At 37.9% G+C, this 21,964-nt stretch overlaps 5 protein-coding genes across 9 annotated transcripts in view; 2 read left to right on the top strand and 3 right to left on the bottom strand.

The window, feature by feature from the left end:
• The window catches only part of LOC125049357 (vacuolar protein sorting-associated protein 13D), a 36,095-nt gene extending 32,142 nt beyond the window's left edge, over positions 1-3,953 (bottom strand). Inside the window, exons 1-13 of the mRNA XM_047648575.1 lie at positions 3,501-3,953; positions 3,185-3,375; positions 2,834-3,013; positions 2,274-2,522; positions 2,035-2,202; positions 1,797-1,950; positions 1,508-1,689; positions 1,169-1,437; positions 945-1,095; positions 720-868; positions 474-648; positions 215-404; positions 12-138 (exon numbers count right to left, since the gene is read on the bottom strand). Coding sequence (XP_047504531.1) covers positions 12-138; positions 215-404; positions 474-648; positions 720-868; positions 945-1,095; positions 1,169-1,437; positions 1,508-1,689; positions 1,797-1,950; positions 2,035-2,202; positions 2,274-2,522; positions 2,834-3,013; positions 3,185-3,375; positions 3,501-3,597 — 2,282 coding nt within the window. The 5' untranslated portion in view covers positions 3,598-3,953. The remainder of the gene's footprint in view (positions 1-11; positions 139-214; positions 405-473; positions 649-719; positions 869-944; positions 1,096-1,168; positions 1,438-1,507; positions 1,690-1,796; positions 1,951-2,034; positions 2,203-2,273; positions 2,523-2,833; positions 3,014-3,184; positions 3,376-3,500) is intronic.
• Positions 3,954-4,978: 1,025 nt separating this feature from the next.
• Positions 4,979-7,253, top strand: LOC125049300. The gene is made up of 6 exons (XM_047648445.1): positions 4,979-5,458; positions 5,525-5,650; positions 5,772-5,813; positions 6,224-6,291; positions 6,819-7,022; positions 7,087-7,253. Exons 1-6 carry the CDS (start codon positions 5,110-5,112, stop codon positions 7,177-7,179), a joined length of 882 nt encoding a protein of 293 aa, XP_047504401.1. The 5' UTR covers positions 4,979-5,109; the 3' UTR covers positions 7,180-7,253.
• Positions 7,254-7,759: 506 nt separating this feature from the next.
• LOC125049298 lies at positions 7,760-11,548 on the bottom strand. 3 transcript variants are annotated; one of them, XM_047648443.1, is made up of 5 exons: positions 11,141-11,548; positions 10,545-10,793; positions 9,911-10,024; positions 9,513-9,828; positions 7,760-9,327 (listed from the first exon to the last, which is right to left on the bottom strand). In XM_047648443.1, exons 1-5 carry the CDS (start codon positions 11,285-11,287, stop codon positions 9,047-9,049), a joined length of 1,107 nt encoding a protein of 368 aa, XP_047504399.1. In that variant the 5' UTR covers positions 11,288-11,548; the 3' UTR covers positions 7,760-9,046. The 3 variants fall into 3 exon arrangements, with proteins under 3 accessions (XP_047504399.1, XP_047504398.1, XP_047504400.1); XM_047648442.1 differs by having other exon boundaries at positions 10,545-10,796; positions 11,141-11,541; XM_047648444.1 differs by having other exon boundaries at positions 10,545-10,778; positions 11,141-11,533.
• A 1,559-nt stretch (positions 11,549-13,107) lies between these two features.
• On the top strand, positions 13,108-16,147 carry LOC125049297 (protein CNPPD1). Of its 2 annotated transcripts, none has more exons than XM_047648440.1 (5): positions 13,108-13,403; positions 13,972-14,068; positions 14,652-14,857; positions 14,933-15,061; positions 15,306-16,147. In XM_047648440.1, the coding sequence occupies exons 1-5, from the start codon at positions 13,353-13,355 to the stop codon at positions 16,062-16,064; spliced, it is 1,242 nt and encodes a 413-aa protein (XP_047504396.1). In that variant the 5' UTR covers positions 13,108-13,352; the 3' UTR covers positions 16,065-16,147. The 2 variants fall into 2 exon arrangements, with proteins under 2 accessions (XP_047504396.1, XP_047504397.1); XM_047648441.1 differs by lacking the exon at positions 13,108-13,403 and adding an exon at positions 13,546-13,568.
• A 1,608-nt stretch (positions 16,148-17,755) lies between these two features.
• On the bottom strand, positions 17,756-21,875 carry LOC125049914 (caspase Dronc). Of its 2 annotated transcripts, XM_047649440.1 has the most exons (8): positions 21,530-21,874; positions 21,273-21,459; positions 21,115-21,192; positions 20,948-21,043; positions 18,995-19,176; positions 18,642-18,868; positions 18,301-18,491; positions 17,756-18,219 (listed from the first exon to the last, which is right to left on the bottom strand). In XM_047649440.1, exons 1-8 carry the CDS (start codon positions 21,659-21,661, stop codon positions 18,005-18,007), a joined length of 1,308 nt encoding a protein of 435 aa, XP_047505396.1. In that variant the 5' UTR covers positions 21,662-21,874; the 3' UTR covers positions 17,756-18,004. The 2 variants fall into 2 exon arrangements, with proteins under 2 accessions (XP_047505396.1, XP_047505397.1); XM_047649441.1 differs by lacking the exon at positions 17,756-18,219 and having other exon boundaries at positions 18,335-18,491; positions 18,665-18,868; positions 21,530-21,875.
• Positions 21,876-21,964: the final 89 nt, after the last annotated feature.

The raw sequence follows: 21,964 nt of genomic DNA, 5'->3' as shown, positions 1-21,964 counted from the left end.
AGACGACAGACCTGTCGTAGAGGCTGGTGTGCAGGTGCGAGGGGTCGAGCGGACGCGACGGAGGTCCGCGCGGGTCCGGCGGAGACCCCGGAGACAAAAGGCTGCCCGGCGGGGTCGAACACGGCGTCATGAACGTCTCTGCCCGGACGGAACGTACGATTAGAAATTACGACGAGGTATCCGTACGAACGCGAGACGGACTTCGAGGACGGACCTTCGTCGTCGTCGAAGGGCTGCGCCCGCGGCGGTTCCTCGGCGGCCGCGTCGGCGAGGGCGGCGTTCGCCAGCCGGAGCCGGCCGAAGTCCACCAGCACCACGGCGCCGTCGCGCGACCGCAACTGCTCCACGAACATCAGCTGCGGCGCCGATATGTCCAGCTCCACTTGCCACGACCGCCTCTCGCCCTGTTCGTCCGACCGACCTATCAGTGACGCGGTCGCGGCCAAACGGCGCGGCGACGCCGCCGGACGTACCGTGCGTCGAGCGCGCAGCAGCCTCTCGTAGTGGTTGAGCAGCGTGGCACGGGTGTGATCTCGCACGTGAGCGATGGCGCCGCCCGCTCCCGCGCCGGCGCCCGCCCAACTCGCCGCCCAGCGCGCCGCCGAAGCGCACCACACCACCTCCACCGACCGCGATTTGACGCGCAATCTGCGAACGAACTCCGAGTGAGCCGGGCGCCTCACTCCCCGGCATCTCCGACGCGGGTGACTTATACCCACTTATGATCGCAGTTGAAGCCGAGCGGTCGCCTCTCGTAGGTCAGCTGGAAGAGCGGCTCTTTGTCGTCATCGGGGGGTCGGGGGGCACCCCACCGGGCGGCGGCGGTCGTCGTCGGATTCGCCGCACTCAAGCCCTCTCTGATCGTACCCTGTTTCACACTAGCGTTAAGGAAAAAAAATACTTGGAGCAGTTAACTTAAAGAGAATTAAGAAGAGAAGAGCAACCTGCGGCGCCACGAGGATGGGAAACAGCGTGCGCGGGTTGATGCGGTCTCGCACGCAGACTGCGCCGAGCGACGCGTGAAGGGACAACGGCCGCGACTCCACGCGCACGCGCACCGCACTGAACTGGAGCTCCAGGCCCACGCCGCTAGACCTTGAACGACGCGTAAAATCGAGATTCCGCCCGCTGCCCGACGAGACGTCGAAGCGTGGGGAGGGAGACGTACCCCTCGTCGTCGTCGGAGTCGGCGCACACGTCCAGGCAGCCGGCGTGCAGCGTGAACTCGAAGAGGGCGGAGAGGGCGTCGCGCCGCGACAGCTCGGGGTCTTCCAGCGAGTCGGCGATGACGTGCAGGATTTCGGACTCGAGGCGAGCCGCGGGTTCCGAACTTTCGTACCAACCCCACCACTGCGGGAACCAGCGCACAAGCACCGAGCGCCCCGCGCCCCCCTCCGCCCCGCCCGCGCTGCGCATCGGCACTTTGCGCATCGCCACCTGCGGACACCGATCCATGCAGACGCCTTCGACCTTCACCCTCACCGGAGCCGATCGACGGAAGAGAGACCTCTCGGAGCGGCCGGAGCACGGCGAGAGAGTTCGCCCACTCGTAGTCGTCTTTCGCCCGCTTGCGGTCGGGATGCAGCGTGGCGGCGGGATCGGCCAGCGTGCTCGCGCAGATGTCCACGTACTGGCGCGTAGCGCGCGCCCGCTCCAGGCACGATTCCCACGTCGGTTTCGGATCCATCCCTGCGGAGAGCCACAGTTTAAGCCGTCCGCAGCGATACCGCCGTTCGGTTACCGCTCGTCCGTAACGCGGATTCGAACGACCGTGTGACGAGATGGAAAATAATTACAGCGGTGGTGCGGCAGATGCGCCTTGACGGCGTAGTGCCACCAGAGACGGGCGTGACCGCGGGGCGGAGCCGCCGGCCGCCACGCTCTCGCCTCGCGGATCCGGCCCACGCGCTCCAGCCCCCGACTGCAGCCCCACATCTCGCCGTATTGTCGCTGAAACGGCGCACACGAGAAAAATTAAGTCGATGTTAGGCATGGGTGACATCATCGTGTGACAGTATGTCGCAGTGCACCGACAGAGGTGAGTCGCAGCAGGACGGCGTCGAGGGTGAGATGGCAGACGAGGCGCGGCCTGGCGCGGTCCCTGAGCGGCTGCTCCGTGCGCTCGCGGCGCACTCGTGCGCTGCCGCCGCCCGGCCGCAGCACCCAGCGATGCGCCGACGCCCACGTGCCGGACATGCGCTCCTGTTACACATAATTCTCTTTACGTGGAACTTTATGGGCGAATATTATTTTAATATTTTCTTAATGCTCACGGTAAGCTCTACGATTGTACATTCCGCCAGCATTCCCGACGGAACCGGCATAGGATCCCAGTAGACTGCCAAGTTTTTTAATTCGAGTAATTTGAAAGAGCACGGCTCGGAGAGCGGAGTGAAGCCTCGTTGCCAATTTGCGTCGCAAGATTCTGCGGCCAGAGATTCGGCCGTGAAGCCGCAAGCGAACGATTGGCCCGGACATGTAAGGGCATCCTCGTAACGAAAATGGACGTCGTTGATTTTTAACTGCAACGTGACAAAATACATTAACATTTACAATCAAATCGAATTAAAAAACTAAATACACTATTACGTGAGGTGCAAATAGGCATCTAGGTACTAAAGTATAATGAACCTTTTTCCAAAAATGGTAGAAAAAAACATTTCCTACCATTTTTCTTAAAATCCCAAATTAACCAAAAAATAGGGGCACTGTCAGACAATTTGCCCTTAATTATTGTATTATACATATTATGTATAGGAATACAGGTGGACATGGACACATATTGTAAATTTATGGGTTTGTTTTGTATTTTATTTTTTTCAATATTCATCACCTGAAGATTTTCCACAATGTTGGCCAGCAAACCAGTACCAAAATTGAGCCATGACGAGTAGGATGTTGCATAATAACCACCATCATTGGCCTCATGTTCTGCCCGCCACTGTGCCTCAAGTGCATCAAGAACAGATACCTTTTGCTCATGAGCAATCAATGCTTCTATGTTACTATCCCACTGAAATATTTTTTAAGTGCAGTCAATTAATTTTTAAATAGACCAAATATTGTTTCAAAAGGTAATGATTGCAATTACATTTAGGTTATTGTTTAATAAATTATTTGACATTGGCTACTGCATTAGTATAAGGTACATAAATAAATATTGGACACTATCCAAGTTACTCACTTCATCCAAATTAACAGGAGCTGCAACAAGGTACAACTTCTCAATAGCAATGAGCCATGGAACAGAACGTATTTGCCGTACTGGCACCTGGAGCTGGACCTTCCCAATAAAACCTGCTTTTATTTCGACTGGCAAACCCAGATGTCGCAGTGCATCTTTTTTAAGTGGAAGGTTTTCAAGTTCAACTTTACCTAAAAATTTCAAATTGATTGAGATGTCTTAAACAGATGATGCTTGAATTAATAAACAATATCCGTGAACCTATTCTCCCCAAAAGGAATTGACAGTATTGTATTTAAGTTCAAATATTACTTACCTGATAAAAGTGCTACACTCAGCTGATCTGTATTGAGATTTTCCACATATTTTCCAAGATAATTGTTTAGAACCCAAGCTACTAGTCCTTCCAACATTATGCATTGTTCTTTTTGTACACACTCCACCCAAAACTTTTAGTTTTCAATAAATGTAATATATTTAAAAGATGAAATTTATGGATTTGAATCCATGAATTTAGAGTATTATATATTTCTTTCTTAAACAATGTAACTTTCACTATTCCTTAAAAGTTATAAATCAGGTTTTAATTATAACTTCTTCTCTTTGAAGCTATTTCTTAATTTTACTTTTACTCCTAGTAGTTCTTAATTTTTCTTGTTTTGGATTTGAAGTTTGAACTTATAAAAAGGACCTTATTACTTATTAGATTTAAGATTATTACAATCCACAGATCAAGTATAGTGCATTTCATGAAAGAAGTCCCGCGGTGATTTTAATCGCGGTAATTTGACAGGTCGGCAATGTTGTCATTCGTCGATGTTATCAAGTTCGTTTGTTGTGGTAGATTTTTGTGAATTTTTAACTAGCTTAGTGCATTTTAAAGATTGATTACAATGCCAAAAATTGTAAAAAGTTCGGCTCGAGAAATGATATTAAAGGTGAAAGAGTTCTATGAAGCGGAACATAAGAATCAAGGTGTTTTAATACCACTAAACAATGTTCGGAAGAGAGTTGCCGCCATAACAGGTACTTTTTAGAGTTGCCATTTAATAATTTTTTGCTGTATTGATGGGACTTTTATGATATAAATTCGTTTTGCGACAAAATTGAATAAATACATAACGTGATGAAACTAGGTAACTGAAATTAAAACATATATTACTTATTACATAAGCATTATAAACTTAAAGTTACTAATATTTTTAATTGTTCATAATTTAATTGCAGGTGTGTCAGAGAAAACTGTAACAAAAATTACAACGAAGGTATAATAGCGGCGTGTACTTCGAAAAAAATTGTAACCCAACAATTATGCAATAAAACTGAATAAAAAATTGTATTGCTTTTCTTTACCCTATTTTCTCATATTTTCCCTGTAAGTAGTTGGAACACCGCTAATATAAGTAAATAAAAATATACTTTTACATAACAGAAATATTGTTTCATCGAAGTATGCAGAAAATAATATTATATTTTGATAAATTACATCTGCTAAATGTAAATAAAATTGGTAAATTTTTTACTCATAAATGGCAACATTACATTATGCGATTGCAGCGCCGCGTCTGGAGGTCTTCTTTCATGAAAAGGACTGTAGAAGAAAAACACAATCACAGATAAAATTATACAATATACAAATGCATCACAGATCGAATAGGAAAGTGGAAATCCTTGAATTGCGCTACGGCTACTCTACCACAGATATAGCTAGTATATCTAATTTAATACTGATTGACACTGATTGATAAAGTAAATCAATATTGTAAACATTATTTGACCACATTGGCAGTTGGCACATTGAACATTCACACTTCACACTGAGAAGAGTGACGTGCGACGTTAAGACTTCAGCATTACTATTTACTATAAGTCATGAATAATGATTCTTAATTGAACCCTATCGACTTATTTGTAAATAATTTATTATGAAATTAATGAAGGCAATTAAACGGTTTAGTAGTGCCCCGCCTCTAAAGTTTAGTGTACAGTTTCAACATGTTTTAAGTGAATATCAAGCGCGTCGTCATAGTTACAGTGCCACTGTCGGTTGTATTCAGAACTCTAACAAGGACTTTCACCCTATCGTTATAAATGTACGAAATTTAGGGCTTGGCCCAACTTCTAAAGACTTTGAGGAATCTCCTCAGTTATCAAGCCCGCTAACAAAAGTACACGCAACCGAACTTGTTCTACATCTTAAAGATGAGGAAAGAAAAATATTATTAAATGCAATAAAAGAATATGAATCAAACATAATAAAAGAAGAATTTGAAGGTAGTCTAGCAAGAACTACTGAATAAAATATCAAACTAAGACATTTAAAAAGTGTATTTGTTGTAGACAAATTGGCTGGTCAGCGATGGAGAAGTAAACTTGGCAGACCCAGCAAAGTACCAACGTTAGGTGATGTAGACCCAACTGGTACCTACTGTCCTGTACCGGAAGATTGGCTTAAAAAAAAATATGGTAGGTCTACTGTTAAGTCAAATGTTGCTGAGCTGATCTTGGTTTTACTGCATTTGTGTTTTGGTATTTGTTTAGGAAGTATTGTATACAATATAAAAATAATTGATTAATATTGTTTCAGCTGCAACAGTACCTAAACCAACAACAAAGGAACTGATACATTGTAAGAATTTGAAGTAGAAGTAGTAGTAGTTAATAATAACATTTTGTTTAATTTAATATTTTATTATTTTTTAACTTTGTTATCTACGAGATTACAGTCATACTTTATATAATATAATGTTTTTCATGTGTTTGTTTTAAATGTTCTTTCAACATTTATTCTCAACTTCAACATTATCCTCTTTTAATAAATTATCCAGATGTTTTGAACTTATCCATGCAACAAAGAAAATGATAAAAAATCGGTTGTCTGTAAAGTCGGTTTACTGACGATAGTTGAACGTGACAATGTCACGAATCGCTCACTCAAGTAGGAGAGAGACAGATGTCGAACGATTATAAGACGTTGTCACGTCAAAAACTTTATCCTCTGTAATTTAAACTGGTTAATAACACAATTAATTTTTACAGTGTCATTGGCAAACTCAATACCTTTTATTGGATTCGGATTCTTAGATAATTTTATTATGATAATTGCAGTAAGTATTATAATAATTTATAAGTACATTATTTGTTTGAAGACACTCTGCTGTTCTTTAAAACTTATAAAAAAAACCAAGCGAGCTGTAATTAACATACTTGGCTTATACAATAATCTTTTTATGATTGTTCTTATTTGTTCTAAAAAATTACTTATTTGTGAAGACATTTTCATGAAGATAATATTAAGCTGTTCGAGTTGATAAGATCTCATTTTGAACTAATTTGCCCCTGACATATTAAAATAGTAATCAAGTATCATTATTGCATTTACGATATGCAAGCCGGGCATGGTTGGTCATGAATGTACAGTATATATAGAAAGAACATAAAAAATTTGAGTGGATAGAAATGCTTTACATTTCCTCTGGCTTACATGGCCTTCTTGTAGCCTGCATCTTTCACGCAAAACTTAACAATCAGTGTCAACATCATGACCTAAAAAGATTACTGAGACATATGTGGCAAATAAACAAGTTACACCTGGTCCATTACAGTTCAGTAACAAGGTTAAAACAATTTTCAGGGAGACCGCATCGAGAGTGGCATGAGTGCTTACATCACATTGTCGACAATGGCAGCGGCGGCTCTAGGTAACACTTTCAGTGACGTCATTGGCATCGGCTCATCTTACTACGTAGAGCGGGCGGCTGCTATGCTGGGGCTCGGAGCTCCAGCCCTGTCACCCGTGCAGCTAGATATGCCCGTCAGTAGGAGATTTGCTAACATGGTAAGCATTTATCGTTAAACGTTTATCAATATGGAACACATTGAACGCTTAAAATCCTCTTCAGGGCCGTGTCTTAGGAATTACACTGGGCTGCTTCCTCGGTATGACCCCACTTCTTTTTAAAGAGGACGAGAAGAAGGAGACCGTTCAACAGTGACCGTTTCGGCGCCTACTTTTCACAATGTGATATAGATTGATAACTCAGTTAATACTATATTTTGCTGACAACTATTTACTGCTTGTTTCTTCTTTTAAAAAATATTTTATAGTTTCTATTGTAAGTTATTGAATGCGTATGAGGTTTATGAATTTAAGTCAAATAATAAAAAACATTTTATTCAGATCACATTTTAGGCTAGCCGGCTCTAAGGCTATGTTAAATACTAGTCATAAGTTATGATTATTAATGCTTGTGCAATTTATTATTAATATTTTGTTCGACTGTAACAACTCGCCATAAAATATGTCTTTTTCTGTGCTGCTGTTATATAATTTGTTTTTATTATAATCAATAACACAAGTTTATTTTTCATTTTCCTCTGTATCTGTATAAATGACAAATAACACCTAAACAAAACTAAGTCTTTAAAAAAAATTACATGACATATCACGAAGAGCTTGAAGTTATATGTATATAGATTTACCACAACAGTAACCCATGAGAATAATATGTTTTTCATCCCAGAGAAGTTAAGCCGATAGAGGATAGCTGCCGGTGATTTAATAATAGATATTAATCAATATTCAGTAAGTCCACAAATGGTTTTATTAAATATATAAGAGAGTGATATATAGAGACAATATTTTGAGCTCAGTGTATGTTTTAAATTAAACCATAGGAATGTAAATAATGTGCCATGTCGTTTTAGAATATTCTTACTACTAGTCTGGTTGGCTAGAAATCTTCCACAGTTCGCTTTACAAACCGTTTCCTTTTTCTCAACTAGCGATTTGTGGAATCGGTTCCCAGCGCAGGTCATACATTAAACACTTAGACACTGAAATCGTTATATGGACCATTTATTTTAAATAAAGGAGCATAAAGGTATCACTCGTAGGGTTCGATAATAAGCTAATATTGCACAAAATACAATTAAGATACATATGTAGTAATAAACACTAAAATAATTATTGGACCTTAGGACGAGCGCATTAAGAATTATTAACAAATAGAAGAGGACTAGCACAAGTTCAATGTACAATACGGAATATAAAAGCCATTTTCTATAAATACTGAGTAATTTAAGATGGACAGCCATAACCTAGATCCATCGCTACTTCTGAGTTATTATTTGTATCCATGAATCTATTGTTATTAAATATAAATCAACTATCTACAAAATTTCTACCTTTATACAAAGTTTTTCTGTCAAAAGTCGTAACTATCGAGAGACCCAACACGGTTAATACTTTACAAGTGGGTAATAAGCTAAGCGCCACAGGATATACGCAAAAATGACTGCACATAAATAAGCCCTCTAAAGCTTAGAAAAATAAACAAAATAATATTGTACGCGGTAAGTATAAAATTACAAAAATAAAAAATATTACAATAATGACTGTACCTACTTAATAATTTACTCAGAGTAATGTCGACATCGACGATTATAAAAGGAAATTGTGCAATTGTACTTCAAATCCGCTGAAACACAATATTTCGATGCGAAATAATATTCCGAGCTTTCTGTTCGCAGCGCAGAGCTCTCGACGCTTGAATCATTAAAAAGTAAACTCTTCAATAAATTGCCAAAAATAATTGAGATCACATTTGTGCTGGCGCTAGACGGACCTATCTCTCCCGAACCAATATCAATATTTGTTCGCCACAATTTTGCGTTTTTAATTTACTTAAAATATATCGCACGCAAAGTATTAACGCTAAATGCTAAGCGCAATACTCGTTAAGATTCATATTTACGTACGATATTGATTAACTCAAAAATACATTGAATCCATATCACTCGGTCGTTCGGGACGAAGCTGGAAGTGGAGACGATCGCCCTTAGCGGGGAACGTACCCGGTTCTAGCGGCTGTCGTAGCGGTCCGTGCGGTCGGAGCGTTCGTCGGGGCGGGGGGTGGTGGAGCCGTTGCGGCCGGCGGAGAGGGGCCTCTGGGCGGAGAAGGCCCTCTGGGCGGCCGGTGCGGACGCGCGGCCCCATCGGCCCGCCGAGCCCGTGTAGCCGCTCTCTTCGAACCCGCTGCGGAGCCCCAGGATGATGCTCAGCGCCGACGCGTCCTGTCCGTGGCACCCCGAATATCGATATTGCGGCTTCTTGTCGAAACGGCAGCCCTCCGACTGAGCGCCTGTCCACAAACATTTCTCTTACAGCGCGACCGAAGATGTAATTAACATTTCGAATGTTTATATTTATTTATTATTTTTATCTCTTCGGTCGACTTTTATGGACGTATTACCGGAACCGGGTTTGTATAAATTTCTCAAAAAATTGTAAATAAGAATAGGCGGGTTCTAAGCAAATCGTACCGACCGACGGGCATGATGCAGTCGGCGGTGAGTGCGCACTGCACCCAGGGCCGCATGAGAGGCGCGAGGCGGTCGCAGGCGGCCAAGACGAGCCGCGACGTGTCGAGCATCTGCACGAAGAGGAAGTCGTCGACGTCGGCGTGGAAGTAGGTGAACATGTGCGGGTGCGTGAGAGAGGTGACGGCGGCTCTCCGCGGCCAAGCCACCACGCCCAGCGACGCCGCCGCACCCCGCCACGTCGCCTCCAGCTCGGCCGCCGACCCGCGCCATCTGCTGGCCGCGGAGCAGTACACCACCCCGCCCACGCGGCTCAGCGCGTGCTGCACAACAATTATTTTCGTGATTTTCTGTACTGGTTCGATAGTGCCACAGATTTACTTCACTTCGCTCCGTATTGTATACCTGAATGATAAGCGGTCGAAAGGCAGTGATGCTCTCGTCGTTGACGTGCGCAGGGAATGCTGTGAGATCGAAATCTATCACGACACACTTTGATGAATTGCAGTAGTTGGAAATCTGGTGGATAAAAGAAATTGTTTTATATTTTTTTAAGAAGCAAGGAAAAACTGAAGCACATACAATAATAGTACATAATATAATTATTATGATGCATCTCATTTCTATTGAATATGAATAGGCCTAGGAACCGGGTTGTTAATCTACTAATTTCAGTACAGGTATATTATTGTTTCCTCTGTGGTTTTCACAAATAGACTGACTTATCTTAGCGCGAAGAAATATTTAGACTTTGTTTAATTGAAATCTTATGTCAGCAATGAAGTTACAAACATTTTAGAATAACTTATAAATAAGTACTATAAAGGATTTTACACACATGTCACAAAGCCATGGGTCCTAAATAACCATTTATTGACCACAAATTGTCAAAAGTTAGCTCCTATAGTCCAATTATTAGTTTTATTTTAAAAGAACAAAACGTAACATTTTGTTGACATTTTATAGAGACAACCATTACACAACAACATAACACTATACTGTAGTTTTAATTTAACACATAAATACACATAGAACATACCACATTTAATGAATAGGGTTTGAGGCCAAGATTGTAGACAAGTATGGTGTATGGAAGTTTCTGAGCTGCCCTTATAAAGGCTACAACTAGTGCATGATCATCATTGCGAGCATGAGTTACAAGCACAGGTACGGTTGTGTTCTTCCAAAGCTCAACATGCCCAGCCAACCCAACAAGGCTGAGGTAACGCTCTTCTTGCACCAGGTGACGCTCTTCGACATCCCGTAGCTGCTCCTGGGGCAAAGAGGCCTGCTATGTTCAGATAAATTTTATTTCATTTTTTAAATGAAGGATAAGATCATGCTTTCTAAATGAACTTTTTGATAATATTGTTAATATCTTTTATAATAATAGTTTCATGCATAATCACTCACAAAAAGCTATTGAAAATTACTCAGATATAAGATAGAAAAATCAAGTGAATGTTTTACTTAAAGAAGTTTAGGGCAACTACAGCAGTCCAGGAATTTCAGAGGCTAAAAAACATTTCTTGTAATGAATTCAATCATTAGAACTAATCCAACATGTTTTTAGTTTTACTTATATTGTCAGTAATAGTATAAAATTATTGTTATTCAAAAACAATACTAACTTACCTGGAAGTTTTTTATATGTTGATGGGTTTGAGAAACTATACTTTGAAATGACTGCGGTGGCTGCGAGTGGAAAACTATCAAAAATATACTAATAGCAAAAACGGTTGTCGAAAACAACAAGAAACTTTTAGTTTTCATTTTCACCATTCTTTGGTTAATGCAATGCCCCTAAGTACACTGAGGTACACATTTTTACATTAAAACTATTACTCTTCAGTAAATAACGTGTTCTTCCATATTTACAGTACAACCCAATCCATGAAACTTAAACAATTGTTGATATTGATAGGATCATGGATGTAATTGGTTTGTTGATTGCAATTTGTGACAGGATTTAATCAATAAAATCTTTCTATAGATTAGGTTAGTCCACAGTCCACTGAGTTGCATCTTTGCATATAATATATTATGTGATCTGTGATAAATTTCATTGAAAACATACGTCTAATCTCAGAACAAGAACGAAAGCATAAAAACCGTGTTTAAAATAAGAGTGGTCAACTAGATAACTATTTAGCTCTAAACGTTATATATTATAACTTAAATGTGTTTACGTGAATGTAAATTTGCTTGACAACTGTAGTTCAAGTAAACGTCATCTGTTTAAATCATATAATTTAATTAATAATTTTATTGTACCTACTAGTAACTAGGGTAACATCCACCACGGCAACATGCATGCATGCACGGCAACTCAATACTTGGTCCCTTCTTATTTCTCGTCTATATAAACAAGAATTACAAGAAACGGTAGGTCACTACCGTTTCTTGTAAAGGAGCTTCACGAGATAGTACTGTTTGCTGATGACACTTCGCTTTTAAGTTTTATTTAAAGTAAAACGACGAAATCCATCACTTGAAAATGTAAACAGTGCCATCTCCAGTGTAGTTCACTGGTTTAATATAAATAATCTTAAGCTAAACGAAAAGAAGACAAAATGTATTAAATTTGTAGCTACAAATGTAAAAAGTAGTCATTCGCAAATATTAAGTTAAGATGAGGAAAATATATACTTTGTTGATAATGCGGTGTTCTTGGGAATTATTTTAGATAGTAAACCCCAGTGGGGCCGACACATAGAATGTCTTTCGAAAAGGCTAAGTTCTGCAGCGTTCGCAGTGAAAAAGATCCGCGATCTTACCGATGAGAATACAGCAAAGCTCGTTTATTTCAGCTATTTTCATAATATCATGTCATATTTTCATAATAACTGTGGAGCGTCAATGTTTCAATAATTGGTTTTTGAGCCAAATTCATGCCATTCACGATCACGCCAGCGAGCCGTTCCATTTGATCATTTTGAGTGTAGGCGTCGATAGCACCGGACGTGTCCATAATGAACATCGATTCAGAAGATGAGTTTTATTTATCTACCATAGCGTTTTGTCTAGTTTAAAAAAAATTAAACTGGTGTAAAGATTGGTTGCTGAAAAGATCGCAACTCACTCACATAAATTTAATGAAGGAGTGGACTTTTTTTTCTAAGCTTATAAATAAATTGAATAACAAAGTGTTGGTTTGAACTCATTGCGAAAACGATTTATATTAACAATGCGTCACTTGCTTCTCGTCCAACGGCTAAACGCAAACTAAAATCAAAATGGCGTGTTTGACTCGCGAGTTACACCATTCACGAACGAGCAAACCGTATGGCACGACGGCTCAGACCGACCGGACCGTTGGTTTTCCGCATACACAAGCGCGCCGCGCCAATTGACTCGGCGCGATGGATTTTCGCGCAGTTGGAATTCCATCGATCCGAGCCAATCCATTTGGACCGGCAGTGTTTTCACATTCATGGACGAATTTTGGATCGACAGCGTGCCAAATGGATCGATGGATCGCCCGTGAATGGCCGCCTTAATGTGTGTCTTTTCGTAGCAATGTGAAATGTCATGGCGTTGCTTATTGCATCCCGACTCACGCCTTTTTGGCCTAGGCTACCGACCGTCGACACGAGCTGTCATTTGATAATACATAAATTTAAAACTACAGATAAAAACAAATTAAGTAATAATATGTTAACTAGAGTATAAATTATAGTTTATATACTCTTTTTCTCTACTCAACTTTGTAGTAAATAGCTGCCAGCGCCTACTGCCTGCGCCCTGCGGACTGCCTTAAAATTAAATTTGCAAGTTGAGTTTCAAATTTCAATTAACTATTTTTATTTACGTATTTAAATGGTAGAAGAGAATTCTAACCTTTACAATGTCTAGTATATCTAAAAGAAGAAAAGAAGGGTCAAGAGGCAATATAAAGGTAAGATAATAAGGTCATTAATGTATGTCGTGGCCTGTTCGCGGTATTTATATCAAATAATTAGTATATATAGCTAGAATTTTTCACGTTTATAATTTTATCGTTATTAATAAAATGAAACTTTATGGTTAGAGTTACTAGGTTTTCATGTAACTAACGTTACAAGTAAGTATTTCCTAAGTTACTTTTAATAAAGGAAAAATTTTAATTGTAATGACGTAGTATTTATGTACGATGTAAAGATTGTAACTTCAATCACAATACGAAATATTTTTGTCCCATTTCTACACACATAATTGGACTAGTGTTGGAAGCCCCATTATCCCTCCAATAGGGCTCTAGGGTAAAATCTGCATCTGTTTCATTAAACTTTTTAGGCTAGTATGTGGTAACCCTAATATACTTATTAACCCAAAGCAAAATTATTATGGTATCAAGTACCAGAATAGAACCTAAGACCTTGACTTACACATGTTAAATGTTAAGACAATAGACATTACAAATTACTCTTTATATAATATACAAATATGTTACTTGATTCATTAAATGTAAAACAATTTTTTTGTAGAGCATGGGAGACCACCAGGAATTTTTGAAAAGGATATCTAAGACCTTATACTATGGGCAGTTACCCACTCTATCCAGCTTGAGCCTTCCAGTCACAGGTTTTTTAATGTTTATACAATAAATATCTTAGAAATATAGTAAACTAGCTGTTCCCTGCCACGCTTTGCTGTGGCACATTGTGATTGAATGGTTAAGAAATGAGAAACAAAACAAAGAATACAATTCATATAAGTTTAATTTTGCAATACTTGTGAAAAAAAAATAAAAAGCAATCCTTGATATGTATCATGCTAAAATTTCAGCTTGATCGGTGTAGAACTTTTTGAGTTTTTGAAGCGTACACAAACCAACATAACATTTTTATATATATATAATGGTATCAATCGCTTATATGAGTACTGGGGATAAATAAGGCGCAACTGCGTTTCTCTGTGAATACAAAAGAAACAACATTTAAAGCCTATATTACATCTATTATGTCAAGTGACAAATAAAACATCGTCGATCAGACGGCAAAGAAGAAAAATAAAATATAAAAAGAGTTTGTATAGGAAAATATTAAATATTATGTTTTCCTTACATATAAAGAATTAGTAATAAGATATAGTAAACATAAAATTTTATTGTGTTTAACTTTTTGCATCTATTTCGCAACTTACCCTAAGACCTATTCTTGTGCAGAAATATCATGTGAGGTGTGGTCAATGGCACAAAGAGGACACTCTGTTCGGCGGCTGCACGCAGACCAGGCAGCAAGCATTGCTCGTTCTGCCTGTGTTTCACCGTGTGCACTTGTTCTTGCAATCCTGTATTTAGAGCGACTTAAACTTTGTAATCCTGACTACTTAACTGCAACTTCTCCGGCTGATCTCTTTCTAGTCTCTTTGGTAATTTAAACATATTATTATTATTTAGTCAACACTTATAAATGAATAAAATTTAGTACAATAAATGTTTTGTAGATGGTTAGTAACAAGTTTCTCCAAGACGATGGTGAAGATGATGAAGTGATATGTTCAGAATGGGCTGCCTCAGGAGGGCTTGACCTTCATCAACTGAACAAACTTGAGGCAGACTTTCTGAATGCTATTGTAAGTACTCTTTTAATGTACTTCTATCTAAACAAATGTATTTATTATCCCTACAATAAAAAAAATAGATAGCAGCAGTATTTGTTACTAGGCTAATCCTTTTCTGATTGTTTTTGTAATATTAAATTAATTGGGATAAAACCCTAACAATAGTATAATTTTCCAATCCAATTGTTCCAAAGACAGTATTGGAACTAAACTGACCTTTATCAGACTTGTAATTTAAATAAAATGAACTTTTCAGGAATGGAATTTATACATTAATGAAAAAACATTTGAAAGTGGACTTTTATGGCTCGAGAGACAAGTGGCAATGAAGCAGGCTTTGATGAGAGGGTTTTTTACATATACTGATCTTGCAGTTACATGCAACAAAACTTTGATGAGTGAGCTGATGAAGTCAGTCGGCTGTGCCTGCTTTACTCTTACCTTTAGTTATTTGAGCAGTTTTATAACTTTAGTCACTTCAACTTTGGTCGTATCAAATGTTTGGCTTCCAACTCTAGAATCTGTCGTGGCCAGAGGAAGCATTGCAACCGATATTTCGTCCCACTCGATATCTTCTACCGACATGTATTTACAACCGGAACTTTTTAATACTACTTTAGCACAAATTGCTGAAATTATTGTTGAGGAAAATGTTAATTCACAATTTATAAAGTGTTGTGTGAACTGGCAAAAGTATCAAGATAAAAGGGAAACCAAGAAGAATTGGTATTGGGGTGTTGTTGCATATGATTTTAAAACATTTCAAACATGGTGGTCTAAAACATCTGTTTTGAATTGGCTGTATCAAAGTTCCTTTATTAATCCTATACAAAGGTGGTTAGAGAATATAAATAAATATGCAGATTTTATACAAGACAACCTAGAGAGCGAGAATAAATCGAGGAAACAATGTAAAGATACTTTTATGAAGGTTAGTGAAAAGGGGTACTGCTTCCAAGAACGTCTCAACTATAGCAAACTTAATATTTTTACAACATCCATGTCCGACCGATAAAATATTTCTTTTTCATTATTTTAATGTCTAATTGGTTGGTGGCCACAATTTCAACTTACAAAATAAATCGAATACGACTTTAATTGTATATTGCTTTTTGTTATATAACCGTATATAAATGAGAACAATGTGTGCTAAAATAAAAAGGGTGCGTGTACTTATGTACGCGCGTAAGAAGTTATACTTTTTTGGCATTATTAAAAATAGTTTCTGATTGCATGCAAATAATTAATTACAATTAAATAATCAAAGACAGGAAAAGGAGTCATTATAGTCAATAAAGTTCAGTTTACATTTGAATAATTAAATAAATATTTATTATTATTCTCTTACATTAAGTATAACATAAATTCCATTATTATTCGAATGTTTTTAAATTATGTCCAATGCTGTAGCATCTTCCGTGAGCAACTTCATTCTGTGAATTTTGTGTCACGGTCCGAGCGCATCGTAAAATTTCACTCATCAATTTTTCATAACGCGCCTAAAGAAGTATAACTTCAAAAAGCGATTACGTCCGCAACTTTACGTAAAAAAAATTGTTTGGTGTGAGAAAGAATCAATATCTCACTATCAATTTACTGACAATTACTAATTCTAATGATTTTTTATTACTTCCCTGATAATTTAACTGTCGTCTTGGACAACAAAAAACTACAACCAACAATGACACCAGCCGACTTGCCATCAGATTAAGGAATTATCTCTAATTACAGCTTTATACATTAATTGTAAATTCAATTCAAATAGAGCATTAAAAATAGCTTTAGAGATTGATAGCTTTTAAAAATGTAAAATCTCAATTGTCTTTTAATAATTTATTGATGGATTGAAGGAGTCGATTGCTTGATGAGTGTGAAATGAAAATCGTCAAATAATCGTGCTTAGAATAGTGCACAAAGCGCGGTCAACAATTTTATAGGTGAAGTCTAGCTAGCATAACACAAACTCATGCTGGCATGTCTTGTCGCTACATACGGCATTTCAATAGCGCAGATGTGTGTGTGTGTGTGAATAAAAATATTCGCCCTCAACCTCGCCTTCATACGTCTTCAGTTTAAAAAACTAATACAAACATAATGTTAGTCATATGAGCGATCTTCATCTTGCTGCGATGAATAAAAATGTCCGTTAATCAGACGAACAGATATCTTTAGGCCAAAAATTTAACATAACGATGCATAAAAAAATTAAATAAATTACTTTCATTTTCAAATGCAAATAAAATTTCCAAATTTAATTATAATAGGTATGTTACCCAAATTAAGATGGTGATATATATGGCCCCAGTCAAAAATTGTGTAGAAAAACGGTAACTGTAGAACAGTCATTGGACGAACACACATTAAAAATGGGGCATATAGCGCGTAAGCTGAAATTACTAATCAAAAATAAAATATTTTCATTGAAGGGATGCTGTCCACAGCACAATCTCAACAAAATAAAAAGGTATTTTGAGTTTGACAGATAATTCTTTCCTTCTACTGGAAAGTGCGTGAGTAGAAAGATTTTATTATGGCCAAGCTAAGTCGCTAGAAGAGGAATATGTGAGGGCTTCGATTGTGATTGCCAACAGGTTCTTATTACGTCCGTTGGTCCGATCACAATAATTGTTTTACATTTTTCCCTCTCGGTACTGTGTTCAGGTAGTTGAAAGGGAGATATAATAATTGAACATTGAAACGAGTTTCCGAATAATTACTACTTTTAATTGTGGATTTTTCAATACATAAAATCAATTTACTAGAATAATCTTGTATAAATTGGAATATCACATCTGCCTTTTCAGTAGAAGAAAATCATTAAAACACAATGTTAAACTAATATAAAAGTTGTAATACAAGAATAACTTAAACTTAAGACTCCAGCTAAATAGATCTCTCATGATTAATATCACATATTCTGGTCGTATGGAATATCATCTGTCATAATGCAAATATTCAGTCCTGATAGAGACCAGGATGTAGGTAGAGTCTCTTGTTGAAACCCCATTTGTCAACAGACGAGGTCTGTATGTGAAATCGTTCATGTAGGTGTTGGTCGACGAGTGTGAATAGCTTATCTACGTGGCAGTCGTGGGCCCGAGCCGCAAACACCTCGCACAGTGTCTGAATATACCACGATCCTTCCTCTGGATCCCTGTATGAAACATTACCTACAATATGCCAATACTTTTAATGTGACGTACTTTTACAATATATATAGTTGAAAAAAAATACCATAGAAAAAATAATACCTGGCAGTGTTGAATGCGCAATAAGAATATCAGAGAAAAGTCTATTTCGCTTGTTGAGGGGGGTTCGAGGTGTGTCTTGGGAGAAGCGACCAGTATCAGTCGTGGGATTGCCGTCGCGCTCGGCCGGAGGGCTCGGATCGTCTGGTGATACGAACCTAATTGGGCCATCTATGTATTCCTCATTCGACCCCCTTAAAAGTTCAACCTCATTATTATATTATTATTCAAATATTTTATCATATCCATTGACATTACTCAATTATAAAGTTTATTATTGTATACTAAACATTTCTAATTGTAAAAAAAAATCACCAAATGGTGTTTAGTGTTAGTTAACTTACCTGCATAGCTGAAAGATAAAAACCTTTGGGATTCCATGCAATGCAGGAAAGTTCTTATTATTAAAATAATCAATAATCTCATAAATGGTAATGAGTTGTCCATCTTTACAGCGAATGTCTGTATCTGAGCTATACTTCCGCTCATATCCATGAGAAGAGACTACTATGAAAACACATTCTACACCAACTATTACTTTTTTTAGACTCTCTAATGTTGTAACCGTCTCCTGTAATAAAAGAAAAGAAAATGTGTTATGTCATGCTTCTTATGACTATGTAATGAAGGAAATTTCTAACAAAATATTTTAATTTATATTCCTATAACAAATCATACATTTATACATAGTACATACATCTCTGGTCAAATTCTCATATGATATTACTCGAAAGCCCATTTCACTAAATAAGTATTTTAGTTTCTGACAATCAACATCCACTCCTTTTCGGTATGTTTCAATGTTGTTAACAAATTCAATGTAACTAAACACTACAATAATGCCTCTCTTATGTCCTCGCGTGTTGTATAACTTTATATCTGCAATGTTAAAAGTCACCAATAAACGCTTAATTTTTTTATAGGTAATGTGCAAATGTGTTATAATGCAAAAAGTAAAATGTTCTACAAATTTATCATCAAAATAAGCTTAGGCTTGTGCAGATAATTTTCATTGTGTACAAATGCAATTTAATGAAAAATTAACTTAAAATTAAAAAAAAATATACTACGTAGTTGGTCCCAAAGTTCTGTCACTGCCACATTATTTTTAAATTTCGAACATGATTTTATAAAAAAAATATTGCATTGTATTTTTGAATGTTTAACTATTGTTTTAAAAGAAAAAAACAATCACTTTCCTTAATTTTTCACGATGGAGTGGACATTGAAAGTAAACGGAATAACTGTTATTGCGTTGCACCGCTGTTGGCACTCGCCGAGTACCATTTTCAAGTTGCTCAAAAGTTTGAATATAACTCTTAGGTGTGTGTGTCGTACTATTGATAGGTATAATGAAGTCTCCCGTGTTGAGGACAAGAAAAAACTGGCCGGCCATGCTCCGTAAGAACACCAGCAGTAATCAAAGCTATCAAGGCGCGGATAGCAAGAAATCCTGTCCGAAAACAGAAGTTGATGGCTTTGCAGATGGGTGTCAATAGGAAAATAGTAAAAAAGGTTTTAAATTAAGATCTTGGTCTACGAGCATACAAAAAAAAGTGGGCACTTACTTAATGCTCGTCTAAAAGCAATAAGGCTTAAGAGATCGCGGGTTTTGTTGAAGCGGTACGCGAAAAACCGACACCGTGATATCTTTACGGACGAAAAAAATTTCGATTTTGAAGAGAAGTACAATAAAGAGAATGATAGAGTGTACGCTAGGAGTTCTGAAGAAGCTGTAAATAAAGTTCCAAGGGTGCAACATGGACATCATCCATCATCAGTAATGGTCTGATTGGGAGTATCCTAATACGGGCCAAATGACTTTCATTTTTGCGAAAAGAGGGTCATAACCAGTGCAAAAGTGTACCAAGAGACGGTTTTGGATCGCTTGTCAAAGACCTGCCCAGCACGCTAATTGCGGGACATCACTTCGTGTTCCAGCAGGACTCTGCGCCTTCACAGACAGTCAAGACCACTCAAGCCTGGTTTGAGCGTCAAAACATCGACTTAATTAGACATGTGAATTGGCCTTCCTCCAGTCCGGACCTTACTCCTTTGGACTATAATTAGAGAGGAAGGTTTGTGCTATACCACATAAAAATTTGGAGAGTCTGACGTCATATTTAAATAAATCAGTCACTGAAATCGACATGAATATGGTGCGTGCTGCGATAGACGACTGGCCGCGGGGATTAAGGGCCAGTATTAAAAATAAGGGAGGTCATTTCGAATAATTTTATGCTATTTCTATTCCTTCATTAATGTTCTATAAATTGATATATCACTCATTAAAAACTGATAATACTTTTGTTTTTATCATTATTTCCATTTATGACAGAACTTTGGGACTGACTACATACAGTAACCACTCTAGTTCTATAATAATAGCACTAGTTTTACTATCCCTATAATTAGCTAAATAATCAAATTCTCATCATGACCAATACATATAAGTATTTGTACATTTCACAGAAATATCAAATACATAATAAAATAGACTTATAGTTACTTTATAACTATTTTAAAAAGTAACAATACAGTATTAAGTTGTGATTCACCAAGTGGATGTCAGAAAAGAAATCATAAAATAAGTATTATATATATATATGAATCTATAATAATGTGTGTTAAATATGCTTTACATATTTACCTTCACCGTCTTCAAAGAATTTGCTTGACTTAATCACATTGTAGTGAGGTACCATATTAAGATCTGTTGTATCTTTAGCGATAGGTGTAGAATCATCTAAAAATAAACATTAATTATTTTGTCAAATTGAACTTTGAAAAAATACATTTAAAAGACTAATTACCAACTTTTATTTACATCAACTCGTGGTTTGGTCTTTTTCTTTTCAGTACTTATACTAACATAGTCATTTTCATTAGACATACCTGAAATAAAAATTTCATTAATACAAAAATTCAGTATGAAAATAAGTGTCAACAAAAAGAAATTTAAATATATTAGTTACTTGTGCTTAGTGCTGATATTTTGGTTCTTCTTGTGTGTAAAGAGCTATTGGGATCAAGATCCCGAACTAAATCCCAATAACCAGCATCTGAGAGAGCATCCAATAAATTCCTAAATGCATCAGGACCTCGCCTTGTTATATCTCTATACAGTAAACGTTTGCGTGATCTTGCGTCTTTAGTTAAGTCCTACGACAAGTTTATAAACATTATTTTTAAATTTTTATTATATTTTCTAGTAAATAATAAATCCACTAACTTTGTAAGGCTCGATCATTTGTTCCGAAAATACTCCTTTTTCATACAGAGTCGAAACCATGTGATCTAAATCAGTCTGTTCGACAAGGGAAGCAAAGTTGTTTTGTATAGCTCTCCTGTGTTCGTCTTGCATTTTAGCATAAACATTTAGCCAAGCGAAGGTTCAGTTCACATTCGATTATTCACCACTCTTCCTGACATCAATGTGGCAAGTAAATTTTAAACCAAGAGTTTAAAATATAAACACTCAATAATGTTTTTATGTATTTATAATATATACCATTGGTGCACTGATCAACATTCAACAATCAAGTGTGACCACTGACGGCTGAGTGCTGACCGCTGGGCGCTGATACTGAAATCTGAATACTCGTAACTCTACAGATTAAATCTGATTTAATCATCTATGAGCGGTGTTCGGGTTTATTTGATCTGT

This window comes from Pieris napi, chromosome 5, assembly GCF_905475465.1.
Source record: "Pieris napi chromosome 5, ilPieNapi1.2, whole genome shotgun sequence".
NCBI lineage: Eukaryota > Metazoa > Arthropoda > Insecta > Lepidoptera > Pieridae > Pieris > Pieris napi.
This window is presented reverse-complemented; position numbering and strand designations above follow the sequence as displayed.